Consider the following 18,614-nt stretch of genomic DNA (forward strand, 5'->3'; position numbering starts at 1 on the left):
CTACAGCATAAGGAAAACAACAAAGCACAGCCACAAACTATGTTCTACCATTAACACCCCAAAATTGAAGTTAACCCATATCATGAAAAAAATCCTGATTTTAACAAAACCCTAACCCTAATTAAATCAAAATTCGCAAAAAAATAGCACCCAAAACAAGAAACGAATTGAAGGACCTTACCTTGACACAATTTTGACAAACGCCGAGCCACAAATTCCAGTCCTTTTCTCCTTGCACCCACTTTTGTAGAGCTCGCGAAAATACCAGAATTTTGGACCAAATTGTAGAGCTTTGTGTGGGGATCAACTTCGACTAACTCTTGCGATTTGGTTTACGCAAATCCCTAGGAATTTCTCAGTTTATCTCTCTAAGGTTTAGGATTCAAGTTCACTCTAATGGTGTAAGAGAACGAAATGTCGAGGAAGGAAGTTGGGAAGTTAGGTTTTGAAAAAAAATATCCTGTTATGGTGCCATAATGGGAAGTAAGGGCAAAAGGGTAAAACATGACTAACGGATGGTTAGCGTCCGCCAGCCAAAAGGGTATTTTTTGTAATTATTTCATAAGTCAGGGGTATCTGGTGCATTCGGAAAACATTAGGGGTATTTAGTGCATTATCGCAATCCTAGGGGTCATTTCATGAAAAATCCGTAAAGTATTACTCCATAGGTAGCATGGGTTTGTATTCGCCCTAGGTATGTCAAATGGTCCATTGTTTGTGAGGTTCCACATTTTTCACTCAAATATAGTCAATTTTTTACTTGGCTAAGCTCTCCGATAATGTATAATTTTATATGAGTACAGAATGATACTTTTATCATACTAGGATTCGGACAGCGCGCTATCGCGCGCGGATGCCCAATTGAAAAAACGATAAATTTTGATATTCTAAATCAAACACGGGATCCACTTGAATCGGGGAGGGGGTAGTAAGATCCTAAAAATTTGAGAAATTGAGTGATCGTAATGATAAAATGTGACTAATACATGTCTTTCTAGTAAAAATAATACCAAAAAAGTACACTTTTACTTAAATAAGATCGATATTAGTGTCATAAATTATTAAGTCGGTTCTACGAATGTTATATTAAAACTTACAATTCCAAATAATACAAGGAAAATATTGTTTCTAAGCATATACAACTTCAGAAATCAATCTAAATTAATAAAAAACAAGAAATTAACTTTGATAATAACCAAAGTCTTTGTCATCGGAAAAATCGCTTAGTGCCCCCAATGTTCCTATTCCCGTGACATTGACGTCATCATAATCACCACCAAGTATCCTTTGTAAATATATTCAATTCTACGCGAAGTTAGAATCCTATACGAAGTATATAAATAAATAAAAATTTATTGTATTCGAATTTCATATAACATGAACATTAGGACCTTACATCAGCCCAAAGAAACTGGGCAGAAGGCAAGGCAAGAGTAGCTCAAGAGTAGCTCGACTCAACAGAGGTTATCTGATGTAGAAGCAAATACTGAATGTCTGAATAGCTCGGCTCAGCAGGATATCTGATACAGAAGCACATACTGAATGCCTCCACCTACTTCTTATATAAAGCTCAATCATCAAATCTGAAATGCAACAAATATTGATACAACCACCATTAAATGTCCAATTGTCCACACACTTGTTGCAGCTTGGATCCTCAATGTTCTCCACATCTAGAAGAATCCTTTAGCATAATCCTTAGCTCCTTCTATTTGATAATTCCAAATTCAGGCCCATGACTGAAATCTTTCGGACACTTGAAAAAAATATGGTGGCCTATTTTTTCGATGCTCATCCTATAGCATGATCTTTTCTGTAACCTCTAGGATATGTATCGTCATTGCTGCCAACCATACTGCTGCTGAATACGTTTATGTTCGAGCCTCGACCAGTTCCTGAACCACGGAGGAAAATGAGAATGTGGTAGTGGATGTTGTTTCTGGCATTTTGCTGCTTCTCCATGTTGTCTTTGTTGTTGGAGTTTCTTCTTTGTTTAGTATTCATGTGATGCTTCGTACTTTGGCAAACTGGTTTAGGAAAGAATTAAGTTTTTGCTTAGAAACTCCAATTAGCTTTACAATAATCAGTTTATATACCCAGTACATTTTAATGATGTGAAAAACATAAAATTCAAACAAAATAAGAAACGAAAGAACGTCTTTGGATCACAAGGCAACAGATCAGCCCATAAGTATTTAGCATCTAGTGCATCCTTTGCAGAGATTCTCTGAACAACATGGAGTAATTACGAGGGTCATAATGGGCAAAAGAAAGACAAAAAACTCATCTAAACAAAGAAAGCTTAGAAACTACAATAGCAAAGTGAATAACAAGTACGTAACAATATTACTACCTCCATCCCATATAAAATCTTCCACTGTGTATTTAGGACATCCAATAAGCTTCTCGTTCTCTTTTAATTTGGTAAATATTTTCTACTTTTCTCTCTCAATCACATCAACCTTTTTCTCGTTACATCCTGACATTTTCTCATGCTAGTATTTTTCTCTATAGCCTACCCACTTTAATGTTTTAACTCACCACCTAACAACTTCTCTCAATATTTTTACCGTTTACAAATGAGAAGTTTAACATGGGATGATGAAAAAAAATACTCTACTCGTATTTAATAGCCAAATTATCAATTACTTGTTTCCTACTTCAGATAATTTCTCCGACATTTTCACACAATAAATCAGACAGATTTCAGAACTCTCGACTCCAATAGAAATAGAAGCATTGTAGCAAGCGCCAGAAGCATTGAATTAGCAAAAGAAAAGAGCAAGAAAGTCTACCTTTTGGAACAAAAATGCCGAAGCACGGAAGTAGGAGATGGCATCAAAAAGATGAACCCAGAGCTTCTTGGCCTTATATTATCTGTAATTAAATACCAGAAACTACATGAGGATCAACACAAAAAACACCTAAGTACTGAAATTCATCTCAACCCACGATACGCAAATTCCAGGCATCAGACGCCAATATGCAAGCAAACCCAAAAATGTATTGAAACATTAAAATATATATACCTTGGAAAGAAATAACAACCAAAGCTAAACACAATGTCGGCATGGTCTTGAGTTTTAAGGAGGGGAGAGCATGACATAAGAGTCATTAGACATAGACATACACAATATGAATATTGAACAGCCCATTCAGTTATATGCAGCACGCAGTGCACTAACAACTGTATCCCTGTCCCAACTCCCTCCACCCAATATCTGGAATCTGCTGACAGCTTCTAGCTATAACATTCTACGCCTTACAAAATGAAAAGGCACTCTTAAGTAAGTAATAAAAGCATTTAATATACCATCGTAGCAACATCAACTATGAAGCTAGGACAACCACCACAAAAAGATAACACTATGTATCTGACTGAAGCTCCATTAATTCGGCCAGAACACCATGAAATAACTATAATGTGTATTTGTAAAGCTGCCTAGCTGCCTAGGACATCCTTGTATATGCCAAGATGTAAACTTAACTAAAGATTAACAACATTCAACAACCAATTACTAGTCTAACATATATAGGTCAAAAGCTACACAATCACAATTGCCAAGACAACAATATACATCATAGCAAGATCAGCTGAAATACCATTGCCAGCGACAGTCAAGCAGTTAAGCAGTCAAGCACATAAACCTCGGTGTGGGAAAAAATGAAAACATTTAGCTTCTGTGCAAGTAATGCAACAAGGGTGAGAACTTGAGGAAAAAAATAAATTAAAATCTTGCTATATCATTCAAGAAATTCAGAAAGAGTAGTACGAAACAGTAGAGTAAGCAAGGAGAATATAATGTTCTCTTCCATTGCTCACCAAACTGAAGGAGAATTTACATCATTTCTTAACTAATTTAAACATTGATCACTAATCAACCTGAGGTAAGCACCATTGCAGCCGAATAAAATAACCCAGATGCTAATATCAGGTAAACAAACCAAATTTAACAGAAAAAATTGAGCCAATAAACACTATGCAGTGAAAATGTCAGTGTATTAAGCAAATAAATTAGTTCAGACCACCGAATATTAACCGATTAGTAACGTTAAATAAATTGAAATGAGGTTCTTTTCTTTGATTATGGAAAACATCTCTAGCCAGCTTCTGTTCTCCGTGACTTTAATTTACTTTTCTTATTGATTTTTTTTTTAATTTTATATTTGAGTCAAGAAACAGGTTCACCATTTTAATACATGCCTTATAATAGAGTAATATTCAGTTAAAGAGATTAGAGTAATTGTGAAATGGGAATTGCTGAACAGAACAATGATTGCAGATTAGCAGGTAATGGGCTTAATTGTATCACGCGGCTTAAAAGAAATAAAGCAAGAATAAGTAAAGAAAGAGGAAGAGAGTACCTTGGAGAAGAAGGGTATACACATTGGGATCAGTAGTGCAAGGGAATGTATCTCCAAAATCACCTAAAAGTATCTAGCCAAACCTAAACCGATAAATAGTGGCTTACACGAGATGTAGCACACATATGACTATATGAGCTAAAAACACATATTTATGAATTTCAAACAAATTACATATATCTTTAAAATTCGTTCGAACACCAAAATAGAAAATTTCGCTGTTACTTGCTGCCATCAGATAATATAGTGTTTTTTTCATAGGCTCGTCTACAGATGAGCTCAAAGCCCTTGCGCAATGAGTACAACTCCTTTAATTTCTCAAATAAAGGTTGTCTTGACTATAAAGAAAATACATTAGAAGCTAAGTTTTCCTTTTGAACCACTCAAAAGCTCAAGACACACAACTTATGACCCCTTTCCCGACAAAAATGAAGAGAAGAGGGAATACAAATCCTCTGTAGTCAGACAAAGTTGCATTAAAACAACCCCTTCAAACTTCCCCTGCTCCCTTAACGTGTGTCTAACTTATCTTCTTACATTTAATTGTAAAATATTATATGGTATTATGGTTCTATAGGAACAATAGAAAAATTCATGGCGTCAAGAAGAAGTGAATGTTTTAAGCAACAAATGTACGAAATACTAAGTAATAAATATAAGATAAACCTGGAAATGTGAGAAGAGATATAAAATACTCGTTCTGAAATTGTTATTCTATTGAGATCATCTCGTTCTTAATATAGATCACACAATCTATCTAACTATAAACCTCTACTGGAAGCAAATAAGATGATGAGAAAATTAAAGTAGCACACCCACATTTTAAATAAGTTAAGTATGTGGAGATAAGAAATACGTGTGTGAATTGAACAGGTTACTACTAACGGCATCTATCTACATACTCTACATATACAATAAATTCTCAGACATTTAAAAAGGAGGAAATTATTTAAAGAAAACACACAGATATACATTCACATTTTTAAGTCTATATCTAACATATATGCAATCTTACTTTTCAACTGTATTCTGAATCATAAGGCCTCAACTCTACACCACCATTCTGCAAGTCCCCCATCACTTCTTATGTGATTTTACTTCATTAATAAATAGCTTGGACTGATCACTCTCCACAGCCAAATATGCATACATAACAGGAGAATTAGGAATATCACTTCCTCTCAGCAATACAAAATTACAAAATATGAAGCAGTTGGAGTAGTGTTGAGAATCTCACCAAATTGAGCAACCAAGCAATTTTGTCAATCTTGGTGATCATTATACAAGAACAACCATCATCTGCAAGCTGGGATCTCAACCAAGATAGCTTTAATGACACGTCTACTCCTGCATATTTCAATTCGTGCAAGTGATAAATATCATAGCTTGGGCATGTACCCTATTTTCTTAATTCTTATTGTATAAGTCTAAGTGATAAATTCAAAGAGTATGGAACTTCATGTCATTAAACAACAGAGTGTTACCTTGTGATGGAAAGGACATAACAGAAAACACTGCAAACTGTGCAGGGCGAACCGCAGGACGATAAAACAGACAGCTTGACGACAACATCTTGCAGCAAGACTGAAAAGTCGATTGTGGCAGAGTTTGACGGTGAGTTGATGGCACCAGAGGAAGGGTAACTGCTACAGCTACCATTTTTACATAATAATTAGCATAAATATTAGAAGCCAGCTTGCTTGTATTTCACAACTTCACCTCCCAAAATTGAGTCCAAAGTGCTCTGATTGCCAAGACTCAAGAGCTTTAAATTCTGAAGCATATGCATGGTCTTGCTTCATTGTGTAGTTGTACTGTTGTAGTTCTAGGCCTTAAAATTTATATGGTTATTCGTTGACATTAAACACCCTTGTTTAAAATAAAGCAAAATGCTATCTTAGAAAACAAACTAATTTGATTGACATTAGACGTGACCAGTAAAAATAATAGGAAAGTGGGCATGTTGCACCCTTAGGTTAGTTTGATTATGAAATTAACCCACTTAACTTGAAATATTGGCGATATGACACCTAAAGTTAATTCAAATGTGAAATTAAATCCTTGACTTCTAAAGTCCGTCAATACTCAATACCCTCGAGTTATTCATTATGGCAAATTGGTCCTAACAGAACTTTCTGTCAATCAGTATTTCAAAAGGCATGAACTGATCAAAGGCAACAGGGTTCCTGCTGTTTAGGCTAGGGGTTAGAGGCAAAAGCTACTACAACGTTACCCACTACCTCTAAGGAAAGTACTTGTCTCAGTAGGCTAAAAAGGGCAAATGCAAATGCAAATGCAAAAGCTATACTTTCTCTTATTTGAACTCCCCTCTCCAAATTAACCTCCCTCGTTCCCAAGTTGTAACCACCACCTTGATTACCATCCTTAACCCAACGTGAATAGGAGGTTTATAGTTTATCTTCTATGAACCAACTTAGGGGGGTAATCATAGAAGCATTCGCTCAATATAAACATGGAGACTATAAACAATCGGTCTGTTGTTTGCGGATGGATTCTCATATTATATCTAGGAGGAAGAAGTGATCTGTAACAAATTAATGTGCATTTTCCATCATCTGCTTCAGAATAATATCCGGTCTAGATTCCAAGCATCGGTAATAATGCAATTGGGCTCTTAATAATGTATGACTAAAAATCTGTTAGGTTATGATACATATAAAGCATATATATTTCATGCGGAAAAACCATAAAGCCAGGAATCCAAATTAATTGCCACATAACAATTAGCATAATTTAGGATGCATACATTTGTAGCGTGCCCTCCCTAGCTGCTCCCGAACCGAACAAGAACAAGTTTAGGACTCCAAATGTAGTCCCTCCGTAGATAGTCCACAGCACGTTCGGATCCGCCTTATATTTAATTAACTAGAATTCAACCTAAGGTTTTAAGTTATTCGAATTGTGGCAAATTATTATCTTAATTATAACCTTAAAACTATATGAATACTTGAATTGGTTGATTATAAATTGTGAATGCCATCACCTATTTATAGGGTTGGAATAATGGAATTAGAAATCTACTATGTTTCAATTAATCTAATCCTATTAGAATTAGACATTAATTAAAACTAATAAGTTAATGTTTAATTCAACAACTAACTCTAGTAACTTTAGGAAATTAATCTTTAATCTAATCCTAATTGCTTAAGGATTCGACGCATGCACGAACTCAACGCACACACCCACAAACAGCCCACGAGGGGCGCTGGCCATGCGCGCGCGCGGAGTGCTCGGCCCAGCAGTTTGCTCGCAGCCCACGAAGGGGGGCGCCCTCTGCTGGCCTCGCTGGGCCTGGCCTTGCGCTTTGCTTGGCTGGGCCTTGCGACGCTGCGGGCTGCCTAGCTGCCTTTGCGCGCATGGGATTGCTAGGAGCAGGTCTGGCTTCGTGTTGGGCCTTGGGTCTAGCAAGCTCGTCCGATGTTTATTTCGTACGACGCGCTTCCGATTAATTTTCCGATTCCGGAATTCATTTCTGATTCGAACAATATTTAATATTTCCGATTCCGGAATAAATTTCCGATTCGAACAACTATTTAATATTTCAGATTCCGGAAATATTTTCCGATTCCAATAATATTTCCGATTCTGACAATATTTCCGTTTCCGGCAATATTTCCATTTCCGATAATATTTTCCGATACGTACCATGTTTCCGTTTCCGGCAACATCTACGACTTGGATAATATTTATATTTTCGATACGATCCATATTTTTCGTTTCCGACAATATAGTATTCATAATTTACCTTTTGACGATTTGAGCTCCCACTGAAATCGAGATCCGTCGATTCCGAATATCCATAAATGGAGTATTTAATTCACTTAAATACTTGATCCGTTCACGTACTATTTGTGTGACCCTACGGGTTCAGTCAAGAGTAAACTGTGGATTAATATTATTAATTCCACTTGAAGTGAAGCGGCCTCTAGCTAGGCATACAGTTCACTTGATCTCACTGAATTATTAACTTGTATAATTAATACTGAACCGCATTTATTAGACTTAGCATTGAATGCATACTTGGACCAAGGGCATTATTTCCTTCAAAATCCAAATCCAATGTTTTACTAAACTTAATTAATAACAACATCAAATACAATAATAATTAATTAATAATCCAATTCCAATGTTTTAGTCCCTATAATTAATAAAACTCCCAAATTTAGTAATATCAAAAATAAAAATCCAAATCCAATGTTTTAATAAACTGAATTAATAACAACATCAAATACAATCTTCCATGTTCTTACTCTATTTTTACTAACTAGCTACAGTTTTTTTTTCAACTGGTAAAATAACAAGGAAGATGGTAAAATACAACTAGAATGAGAGAGGAGAGAGAAAATTGACCTGAAATTGTAAAATGGAGGATGAAGAACATGAGTGCCGCACCGCCACAACCAGTAGCTACAACACTAACACCAATACTAAAACCAACACAAATGGAGTCCTCCACCGACCCCCAAACAACAACACTTCGCTCGAACCCTATCTGAAACCAACCTTTAATCAACCATCATCGTCCAAGATGGCACTTCCTCCTTCAACAAGTTCTCTACATGCTCACCGGCTCCTCCGAAACTAACACAAAATCCACCACCAACCAAATCCACCACAATTAACAATAAAAATGATGAAATTATAGAAAAAGAAAGAACAAACCAATCAAATTGGACAGTTTGATGTTAGGCTTGAGCAAGATGAAGAGATCTGTCGTCATTTTTAGCACGGTTACGAGATATGTCGCCATCAGAGATCGAAGGAAAGGGTAGCAGATAAAGCAAGGTTTGGTTAGGACTTAGAGAGGGAAAGGGAGGCAAAGAAAGCAAGTGTTATATTAGGGCTAAATATGTCAAAACACTGTTTATAAGAGAAATCTCATTTTTTTATGAAGGATTTTAAGGGTATTACCGTCTTTTTACTGTTCCAAAAAACCTCTTCTTGCTTTTAAAAGGTTTATAGATATCGAATTTTAGTCATACATTTTTCAGTCTAGTTCAGAGCACGTTATAAGAAGCATCCCTAGGATTGGATATTTTATACCATACAACACTTATACAAGTACTCCCTCCGTCCCGGAATATTCGATGAGGAACCCTGGAACAGTAAACAGAATATTGACAAAAGTCAAACATATGGGATGAGGAACCCTGGAACAGTAAACAGAATATTGACTTCAAAGACATAACTTGAGTTTTTAGCACATAGAGAAGATCAACAAGGACAAGCTAACGAATGGAAGGTGAAGGGAGGTTGTGGTTGTTACAAAAAGTTAGAAAATCTTAGTATACGTACAAATACATGATAATGTACATGCATTATATTATTATTTGACCAATCAATTTGCTCATCTTAAAAAGATCGTGAAAAGATTTAGGTTAGTTAAAAGTTGACACGTGATGAATTTTCTGTTCCAAAATTAAGGTTTAGTTTAACACTAATTAATGTTTGTCATGTCAGAACACTACCAATAAATGGCTGCTAATTGCTAACTTTTCTTTGCCTTTTCTGTTGCCACCTGTATCATAATGATGTAATTAATCATGTTTTTTCTTAGACTGATCGACAAATCATCAAGAGAAACTAATCTATACTTGTCAAATGCCTTTGTTAGATCACCAAATAGGTTTCTAGAAAAACGTGTGTCTTTTTTAAGAAGCCGTACGTAGATGAGTTACTAGCAGGCTAGCAGCCATGCATTCTTCTTTTTACTCCATCTTTTAGAGTAGCTATATATGGTGTGATGGTATCCATGCAGGAAGGATTGAGCAAAAAGTCAGGGGAAACCTGTTAATTAGGAATATGCGGCTTCAACTTCAGGTAATCAAATTGAAAACCTATTACAACAAGTTTCGGCTCCTAATTTTATAGAACGGGTACCCATTTGTTGGCTACCTTGTGAACATCCTTCAAATATCGAGTATCCAAATAAAAATGTTACATAAGCGAAAAAACATAAAATAATCTTTAAGCCCAAACTATATATAAAAAGAAAATCAAATCTCAAATCATAATTTAGTTTATTTTTTATAATTAAATTAGCAATAATTTATTTAAATCTTTAAAACAATTAATAAGATACCCTAATTTAAGTTCTGATTCCTGAATTTTACACAGGGTACTGTGAGGGGGTCGAAAAAGCGCGAGGCTAATGCGTGACCTTGTCCCTCGTGGGTGTGACGTTTCTTTTTGTCAAATCAAGTGTCATTGGATTTCCTGTGAGTTTACACCCAATTGACTAGTAATATAGGAGTCGTCATTCAGTTTTTAACCACAATGAGAAAAACTGACAAAATCCGGTTATCGTGACATAAAGGGAGTGCAATTATGTTTGACCACGACGGCCGTAGGTTCCCTTTTGATCCCTGGTGTGGGGATCTCTCAACATACACCCGCAAGGTAGAGATTGAGGGTTCGGGGGACTGTAACTACCGAGAGGAGTACTCGCTCTTCGATAACTCCAGAGCCAGGATATCCTTACTAGCTCAGCATAAATAATTGAAGGGACATGCGTTAACTATTAAACTAATCTGAGTTGATTTTAACAATATGCAACATATAATACTAGATCGATCGTGATTATCTGATTTAGATTGTTTTAAGGGACCTAGCATGATAATCCAATTTCCCAACATATTATCTTTATTAGGCGTGATAGAACAATCAGATTTAATTATTTTAACAGTTCATAAAAGGCGAGGAAAGCAATTAAATCATGGAAAAGGGGCACATTACGACGCACCCTTGAGAGGTGCGTCACGGTTCTCAGAAAACTAACCACTTTGACTTTACTATTTCTCCTTTTATTTAACGAATCTCAAATTATGGGACGAGATACGTTCTGTTCGATTTATGGATCGATTGCGACAGAACGCGTGATCAGTTTTGCAGCGTGAGGCTTAGGCTTAGGGGTTTAGAGTCAATACTCAGAATAATAATTGTGTGTTGTGTTTTTCACGTCGAACTTAGGGCCCTATTTATAGAAAAGAGTTCGTGGAAAGATAGAATTGTAGAACTCTAATCCACGAGGAATTAGGAGAAAACACGTACCCGGGTATTTTCAGCGCCCAGGGCTGGGCGCCGAAGATTTCGGCGCCCAGAGCCAGGCGTTGAAAATAGGGTCTGGGCCGTTTCTTTGTCAGATTAGGATTCTTAGAATCCGGAGCGTATGAGACTTTAATCGAGTTTTTTAGTGCGTATTAATTTTATGATGGAATGCATCTGGGCCCATTACGAACTCTAGGCTCATTAGGATTTTAATTAATACGTAACTCTTATTTTCGAATCGTATTAGTAATAGGATTCTCTCGCAATTTCTATCTCATTTAGGATTTATGTTGGAGTGCAACACCTAATTCTGACAGGTTTCTATCTTTTATGACTTGCCACTTTTAACAACTACCCATTACGGCAGTTACTATTTTTAGCAGGTTTCCATAAATAGCGGGTTTCTATAAATAGCAGGTTTCGGGTGAAATGAAAAGGGGAATTGAGATTCGTTATTTTATAGGAGATGCGTTGTCAAGTGGAGATTTTATGTTCTCATCATCGAACCTTCCCTTTCGGGAATGGGGACAAAAGTAGGTGTCTATAATTAGCACTCCACTTTGACTGAGTCTTGGAGTAAGACGATGGTCAAAGTATTAGACGGAGTGCGCCACACAAGTCATGGTGACCTGCTTTTGCGAGGGTCTCACGAGCCCCCGAGTGATAACATTTGACTTAAGGGTCATCACTGGAAGTGTCGACATATCCCTCACGTGTCATTGGGATTTGTCAACGGATAGTATAGAAACTCTCTCACTTTGTCATTGGAAGTATCTAAAGAGGCGTAGAAACTCCCTCACTTTGTCATTGGGAGTAGCTACAGATGTTTTCGAAATCAAAGCTATAAAGTGTAATTGGGGCTGGCCAAGCCCAACCACGAGGTAAAAATGTTTTTAAAGATTCTCATTTTCAGGGCTAGCTAAACGAGAAAACCCCCTTGTTTTTATGGGACGTAAAACGAAGGAAAATCCAGCACATCGTTCTTTTTTGAAAAAACGAAAAAACCAATCCTTTGATTTTTTGGAAATGGGAAACCCAGAAAGAAGTTATCGCTGCAGCGACTAAGGACCTGCGCGGTTAGTGACGCAGACCCCGCCAGCTGAAGATGGCGAGCCTGTCCGCTGAGGGTGGACGCCCCGTCCGATAGAAGAGGACGAATCTGTTTTAATGTTTTGAAAATAAGGACCTACGCGGTTTGTGACGTAGACCCCGCCAGCTGAAGATGGCGAGCCTGTCCGCTGAGGGTGGACGCCCGGTCCGATAGAAGTGGACGAATCTGTTTTGATGTTTTGAAAATAAGGACCTACGCGGTTTGTGACGTAGACCCCGCCAGCTGAAGATGGCGAGCCTGTCCGCTGAGGGTGGACGCCCCGTCCGATAGAAGTGGACGAATCTGTTTTGAAAATAAGGACCTACGCTGTTTGTGACGTAGACCCCGCCAGCTGAAGATGGCGAGCCTATTTTAAATTTGAAGACTTTATTTTTCGAAAACTGAGGACCTGCGCGGCTAGTGACGCAGACCCCGCCCGTTGAAGGTGGGCGAGCCCATTTTGAATTTCTTACTTTCTTTTCATTTTGCCTATGTAGAAGGGCTTTTGTGTTTACAACCTGTTGGAGGGTCGCAATATTTCCCGATCAAGTGTGTCCTCTAAGTGGGCCCACACTGTGTATATTTCTTTTAATACCGTTTTTTTTTTAGATTATCCAAACACGGGACTTGTGTATAGCGTAGTCCGGGAACATGATTTTAACCTTGCACACTCTTATATATTTTTTCGAGAGCCCCCAAGCAATTTGGGCTCGTCGGTCATTTTTTGCCAAGAGCGATACGTAGCTTATAACGTCTTTTAATCACGGCTGGGGTCATGCTCGTATGTGCGAGTGACCTTTATAGTGGTATGCTATTTCGACGAAGTCGTGGAGTGCGACTTCAGTTTCCGGGCGACAAAGTTTATTTTCCAATAATATTTGGTTTAGCTTGGCCCGGATTAATCTTTTGACAAACAAACATTTTTCATTTTTGAGAAACCAATGACTTAACAATATTTTTTTGGTGTTTCGAAGAATGACCTTGATATTTATTTTGCTCATATTTGTTTTGAAAAGTGTACACATATATTCCTTGAGACGAGTCTAAGTTTTGACCAAGTTTTAACATTCATTTTTTGATATTTGGGTGCTAAAGGTGCTTTTGGGCTTGATCTTAATTGCAATAGGGCCTCGTGTCTAGCGACACAGTTTTATGTCCTTTCCTGTTCCGCGTTTTGTGAAATCTGAGCCTTGGGCTGCATTTTCAGCGCCCAAAGAAGGGCGTTAGTTATTTCGGCGCCCAGCCGTGGGCGCTGAAAGTCCTCTCCTGGCGATTTTTGGTTTTCGGATTTCTTGACGCGTTTCCGAATGGGATCAGGATGTCCCTTGATGTCTTCAGCTATATATAGGGGCTAGATACGTCCCTATTTTCTATCACTCTCAATTTCCTTCTCTCTTGTAATTGCTGCGTTTTTAATCACTCCTTGCTTTCGTTATGTCGATTCCTCCTTTCTCACTCCAACTGGCTGTTAGGCGTTGGCTACGAGTCCTTACTCCTACAGAAAAGCCTTTGTTGGAAGAATACCACTTAGAGGCACTTTTAGGCTTACAACAAATTAATATTGATTATAACTTCCTGCATGCATCCCTAGGCTTTTGGGACTTTGATCATCATGTTTTTGTCTTTCGGGGCAACGAAATATGTCCTTTGCCAGATGAATTTGCCGCGATCCTTGGTTATCCTACTAATGCTACTCCTGCCACCCCTGGCACCATTGAAGAGGGTAAAACAACCATAGGGGCTTTCCTAGGACTAGATGCTAACACACTTGCTGAGATTGTTGTAGGTGATGAGGTTAATTTGGCAAAGCTTGTAAAACACCACTTTAGACCTAGTAAAAATATGACCGAACAAAAATTGAACATTCGCGCCTTTGTATTTTCTTGTGGAATCATTATTTCCTGTCGAATAACAATGGTGAGTTCGGTGACATAAGGTTGACCCCCTTGATTAGCCAGATGGAAAGTTGCTATTCTATTATACCGTTGGTTGTTGCCGAGACTTTGCTGAGTGCGGATGAACTGAAGAAGGATGCCAAATCTGAATATTTTAAGGGGAGCCCCCTATTGCTGCAGGTAATCGATCCTTTCCTTGCGCATTTTTTTTGCATTCCTTTTTTACTCGTCCTGCCTGGAGCTGAGTTTCAGTGCCCAGGGCTGGGCGTTAGAATTTTCGGCGCCTGGTCCTGGGCGTTGAAACTGCGCCCCAGGCTTCGTTTGTTTATTTATTATTTTTTGATCTGATCGTACCCGTTTTTGCAGATTTGGCTCATGGAACGACTTAGGCTTTTAGAAATTCCTGCCGATCCTAAACAATATCGCCCTATAGCCTTGGGTAACCGGAAGTGTTTGCACCGCGGCCAGGACGAGGCCGAGTGGGCCTCCTTTTTTACTCATGGTATCTGTTCTATTAAGTGGGTGGTACCGTGGTGGGGTTTGACTACTATGACGGGGGGGTTCTGATGTATCAGTTTATGTTTCTTTGTTGGGGCTATCCCGGCCCATTTATATCTTTCCTTACCGAGTCATGCGTCAATGCGGCTTAAGACAGACTATCCCCTTTTCTGATACGGTACCACCTAAAGTAGCGGCCTTTTCACAAGCACGGGTTCAAGCACGGGCTAAGTATTATGATGGTCTCCCTCGTTGGGCCGTAGCTACAAATGGCTTTGTGGGTCTTTCTGAAAACTATAAGTTGTGGATGAGTTTCGATGATAAGGCTGTGAGGACCGAGGCGCGAAATGGGGAGCCGGCTGAGCTTTTGATACCTCGTATTCGGGTTAGATATGAGGGCCGCGATTCTGCCAATCCTCGCACCCATGGTATTAAAACTGTGAAAGCTCATCCTGATCGAAAGCGAAAGGAAGTTCCTCCCCGTTCCAGTTCTAGGCCTAAGAAGATTCCTAACATGAAGGGGTCTGCCATTGTTAAAAGAAATGCAAGCTGTCGCGGAGATCGTCGCCGGAACAATGTATGGGTTAGGAAGGCTCAGCCGCCTGTAGAAACAGTGACTAATCTAGTTGATGTTGATAATCCTTCTCCCACCATTGTCTGTGCCCTTGAGGCTGAGCAGGATGTAACTGTTCAAACTGGGAATGTTTCTGAAGCCTCGGCATCTTTGGAAGTTAGTATCCAGGAGCCGGTTCTTATGGATATTGATATAGGGGCAGTGCAGAAACCTGTGGGGGTGGACCCTGCGAACATTGCCCTCTACAAGACTTTATTTGATGATCCGGAAGAACTAGAGTAGTGTAGTTCTTGCTAGGGTGTAGGTGCCCTTTATTTATTTCAGTTGTGTTTGTTTTTCATTCCTAGCACTTGTGTTTTCCTTCTTATCATTTTTTAATAAAGGCGTTGTTTATTTTATTTTCATTTTTTGCTTCTAACACTTTTTGCACAATGTATATATATTTTGCTATTTTAATTGGACCGAATCCATAAATAGGATTTGCCTACGTATCTTTGTTAGAATCAGGTCGCGCGTAGTTCTAGCTAGAATAAATTCTAGGATGCCGGATCTTAATAGATATGCCCTGAGGTGGAAAGATATTATTTAATCGGTCAAATGAGTGAAGTATCGTCATTATTTTCGTCTTTTTTTTTTTTTGCCGTAAGCCGTGTATAAAAATGAAATTCCATATGTTTTTTTGTACGGCTATTTTTTGGTAAGCATATCTAGATACGTGCTGTACCACCCAAGTGTTCGTTATTTTTCCGTTATGTGCGGATAAAATGACGAGCACTTTCTGGAAAAAAGTTAGGCAGGCAGAGAGTTTCAACGCCCAGGCTGGGGCGTCAAAGATTTCGGCGCCCAGCCCTAGGCGCTGAAAATGACTTCTGGGCGGTCGTTTTTGACGCTTTGCTTCACATGTTCTTGCATTTATTTCTTTTCTCTTTGTTTTGTGCTTTGCTTTTTACTCGCATTAAAATCAATTTTAAGGCTATTTCGGAGGCTTTTTTGACTGTTAGCATGAGACGCATTTTTGTACGGATTAATTTTTCCTATTCGTGACTCGAAACGGTTTTGAGAATTGGGTTAGTGTGTGGAAGATATGAAGATCTTTGTGTAGGCTTTTGAGTGGGCTGAGGTGGGTGTTGATGCCGGGGGCGGTGTTTATTTTTATGAGTTTTTGTCTTGAGCAACATTTGCATGGTTTGAATTTGATTTCCTTTTGATTTCTTTGGGTTACATGGGTTAGACCCTCATGTTTTGGTAATATGATAATGTGGTTCTCTTTTGGGGTTTGATGAATTTCGATGTCACGATTCAAGACCGAGTGGGGCTTGTTTAATGGGCCTAGAGTGGGCCGCCTCTTTGCAAGTACGTTAGGTGCTCATTTAGTGTTAGAAATAAAGTTTTTAGGAGGAATATTACGCCTTTATTAATTCGGAAAGTAAGGAAAACACACTGAAATAAAATTAACCTATATTCTAAGGGGTCTTAGGACCATCTAAAGTCTTTATTTTTTCTACCAATCTAAAGAACTACTAGGCGCTTTTTACTATGGTGCTTTATATGGCTCAAGCCTGGGGTTTAGTCTCGTAAAACTTTGGTCCTTCCCGGTACTCATCTTGAATTCTATTCCTTTTGTGTTGACCCACTGATATTTCTTCACCCATCCGTTCTCGATCTCTTCTAGTGTTGATGCAGGAGAGATTAACCGGGTTGGATCGAAACCTTCATCTTGTAAAGCTAGGGCAGTCATCACAGTCTCGTCCTCCATAGGCCTCGATTCGTTAAACAATGTCCATAGAGCCTGGTTGTCCAACATTTCAGCTATTTTGGTCTTGGTGAGGTGGGGTGCCTCATCCAAGGTGTGGCAGTCATGGAAAATTTCAAATCCGGGTTTTAGCAAGCCATCCTGAACGAAGGGTTCAGGGAAATCACATCATGGGTGTTCTTCTCCTTCCCGAATGAACATCCCGTTAAGGGTCCTTTGATATGGGCGAAGGAGGGTGGTTTGTTTGGCCTTGTTGAGGCGTAGCCTAGACAGGCGGTCAGCAATATCTTCCTCCGTTGGTTCATAGCCTAAGCCAAAGAGAGTAGATTTGTAGGGTAAAGGATGGAATGTGTATTCCTTCTTCCTTATGCCCAATGGGGTTCCTGGGAAATAACCTTGAGCTAACAGCATTCTAGGGACGACTCGGGATGCGCGCGGGTCTAGGAATGCTGGATCATAATCTTCGACGAACTGGATTGCTTCATCCATTTGAAACCCATAAAGGTCGTCTGCAGTTTCGGCCGTTCCAACCATAGTACAATTGACGTCGAGGGGAGGGGCGCGGATTTCCAGTATTACCCCGTTATGGTTAAGTTTAACCATTTGGTGCAAGGTAGAAGCCACACCTCCCAAGTCATGGAGCCAAGGTCGTCCCAAAAGGAGGTTGAAAGTGGGATTGATGTCGATTATTTGAAACTCTGTGGTGCGTGCCACAGGCCCGGTTTGTATGGTAAGATTGATTTTTCCCAACACAGGCCTTCGAGAGTTGTCATAGGCTCGTACCCCTTGCGTGGAGGTTTGGAAGTCGTCGTTTCCTAGCCCCAAGCAATGGGCGGTTCGCAATGGGCAAACGTTAACCGCTGAACCGTTATCTACGAGCGCTAGGGGGATGTTTTGTCATTTGCATCCAACCACTAGATAGAGGGCTTTATTGTGAGCACCCCCCTCTTTGGGCAAGTCTTTGTCAGTGAAAACTATGGCCTTTTCTCCAGCATCTCTCGTGACATGGCTAACCAATGAGTCAGGTGTGATATATGTAGGTACCGAGATGAGGTCAAGTGAGCGGATAAGCTTTTCGCGATGTTCCTTTGAAGTACACATGAGGTCCCAGATGGTATTCTCGGCCTTGGTTCTTTTTAGCTGCATCAAGAGAGGATTTTCAATGACTTCCGCGACGGTGGTGTGCCGTCCATTCTCAAGAGTTTGTCTGACTAAGATATCGTCCATAGGAGGTGGGCGAATATCCGATTGATATATCCTTCCGGATCGGGTGAGGTTGTCAATTTCGGGTTCTTGAGGGGTGGTGTCAATGAGAGCATACCCGGGCCAAGTTTCAGTAAAGAGGTCCTGGCCCGAGACTTGAGACAGGTA

General features: G+C 39.2%; 1 protein-coding gene across 43 annotated transcripts; it reads right to left on the bottom strand.

The window, feature by feature from the left end:
- Positions 1-1,058: 1,058 nt before the first annotated feature.
- On the bottom strand, positions 1,059-9,228 carry LOC110787330 (uncharacterized). Of its 43 annotated transcripts, none has more exons than XR_008923771.1 (6): positions 8,737-9,228; positions 8,132-8,245; positions 7,133-7,251; positions 5,850-6,017; positions 2,796-5,712; positions 1,059-2,027 (listed from the first exon to the last, which is right to left on the bottom strand). XR_008923771.1 is itself a non-coding variant. In XM_056832390.1 (5 exons), exons 1-4 carry the CDS (start codon positions 8,765-8,767, stop codon positions 2,869-2,871), a joined length of 318 nt encoding a protein of 105 aa, XP_056688368.1. In that variant the 5' UTR covers positions 8,768-9,225; the 3' UTR covers positions 1,059-2,027; positions 2,796-2,868. The 43 variants fall into 43 exon arrangements, 2 of the variants coding, with proteins under 2 accessions (XP_056688368.1, XP_056688369.1); XR_008923770.1 differs by having other exon boundaries at positions 7,133-7,263; XR_008923774.1 differs by having other exon boundaries at positions 5,850-5,949; positions 8,132-9,228.
- Positions 9,229-18,614: the final 9,386 nt, after the last annotated feature.

The sequence above is a fragment of the Spinacia oleracea genome, chromosome 6 (assembly GCF_020520425.1).
Source record: "Spinacia oleracea cultivar Varoflay chromosome 6, BTI_SOV_V1, whole genome shotgun sequence".
Taxonomy (NCBI): domain Eukaryota; kingdom Viridiplantae; phylum Streptophyta; class Magnoliopsida; order Caryophyllales; family Amaranthaceae; genus Spinacia; species Spinacia oleracea.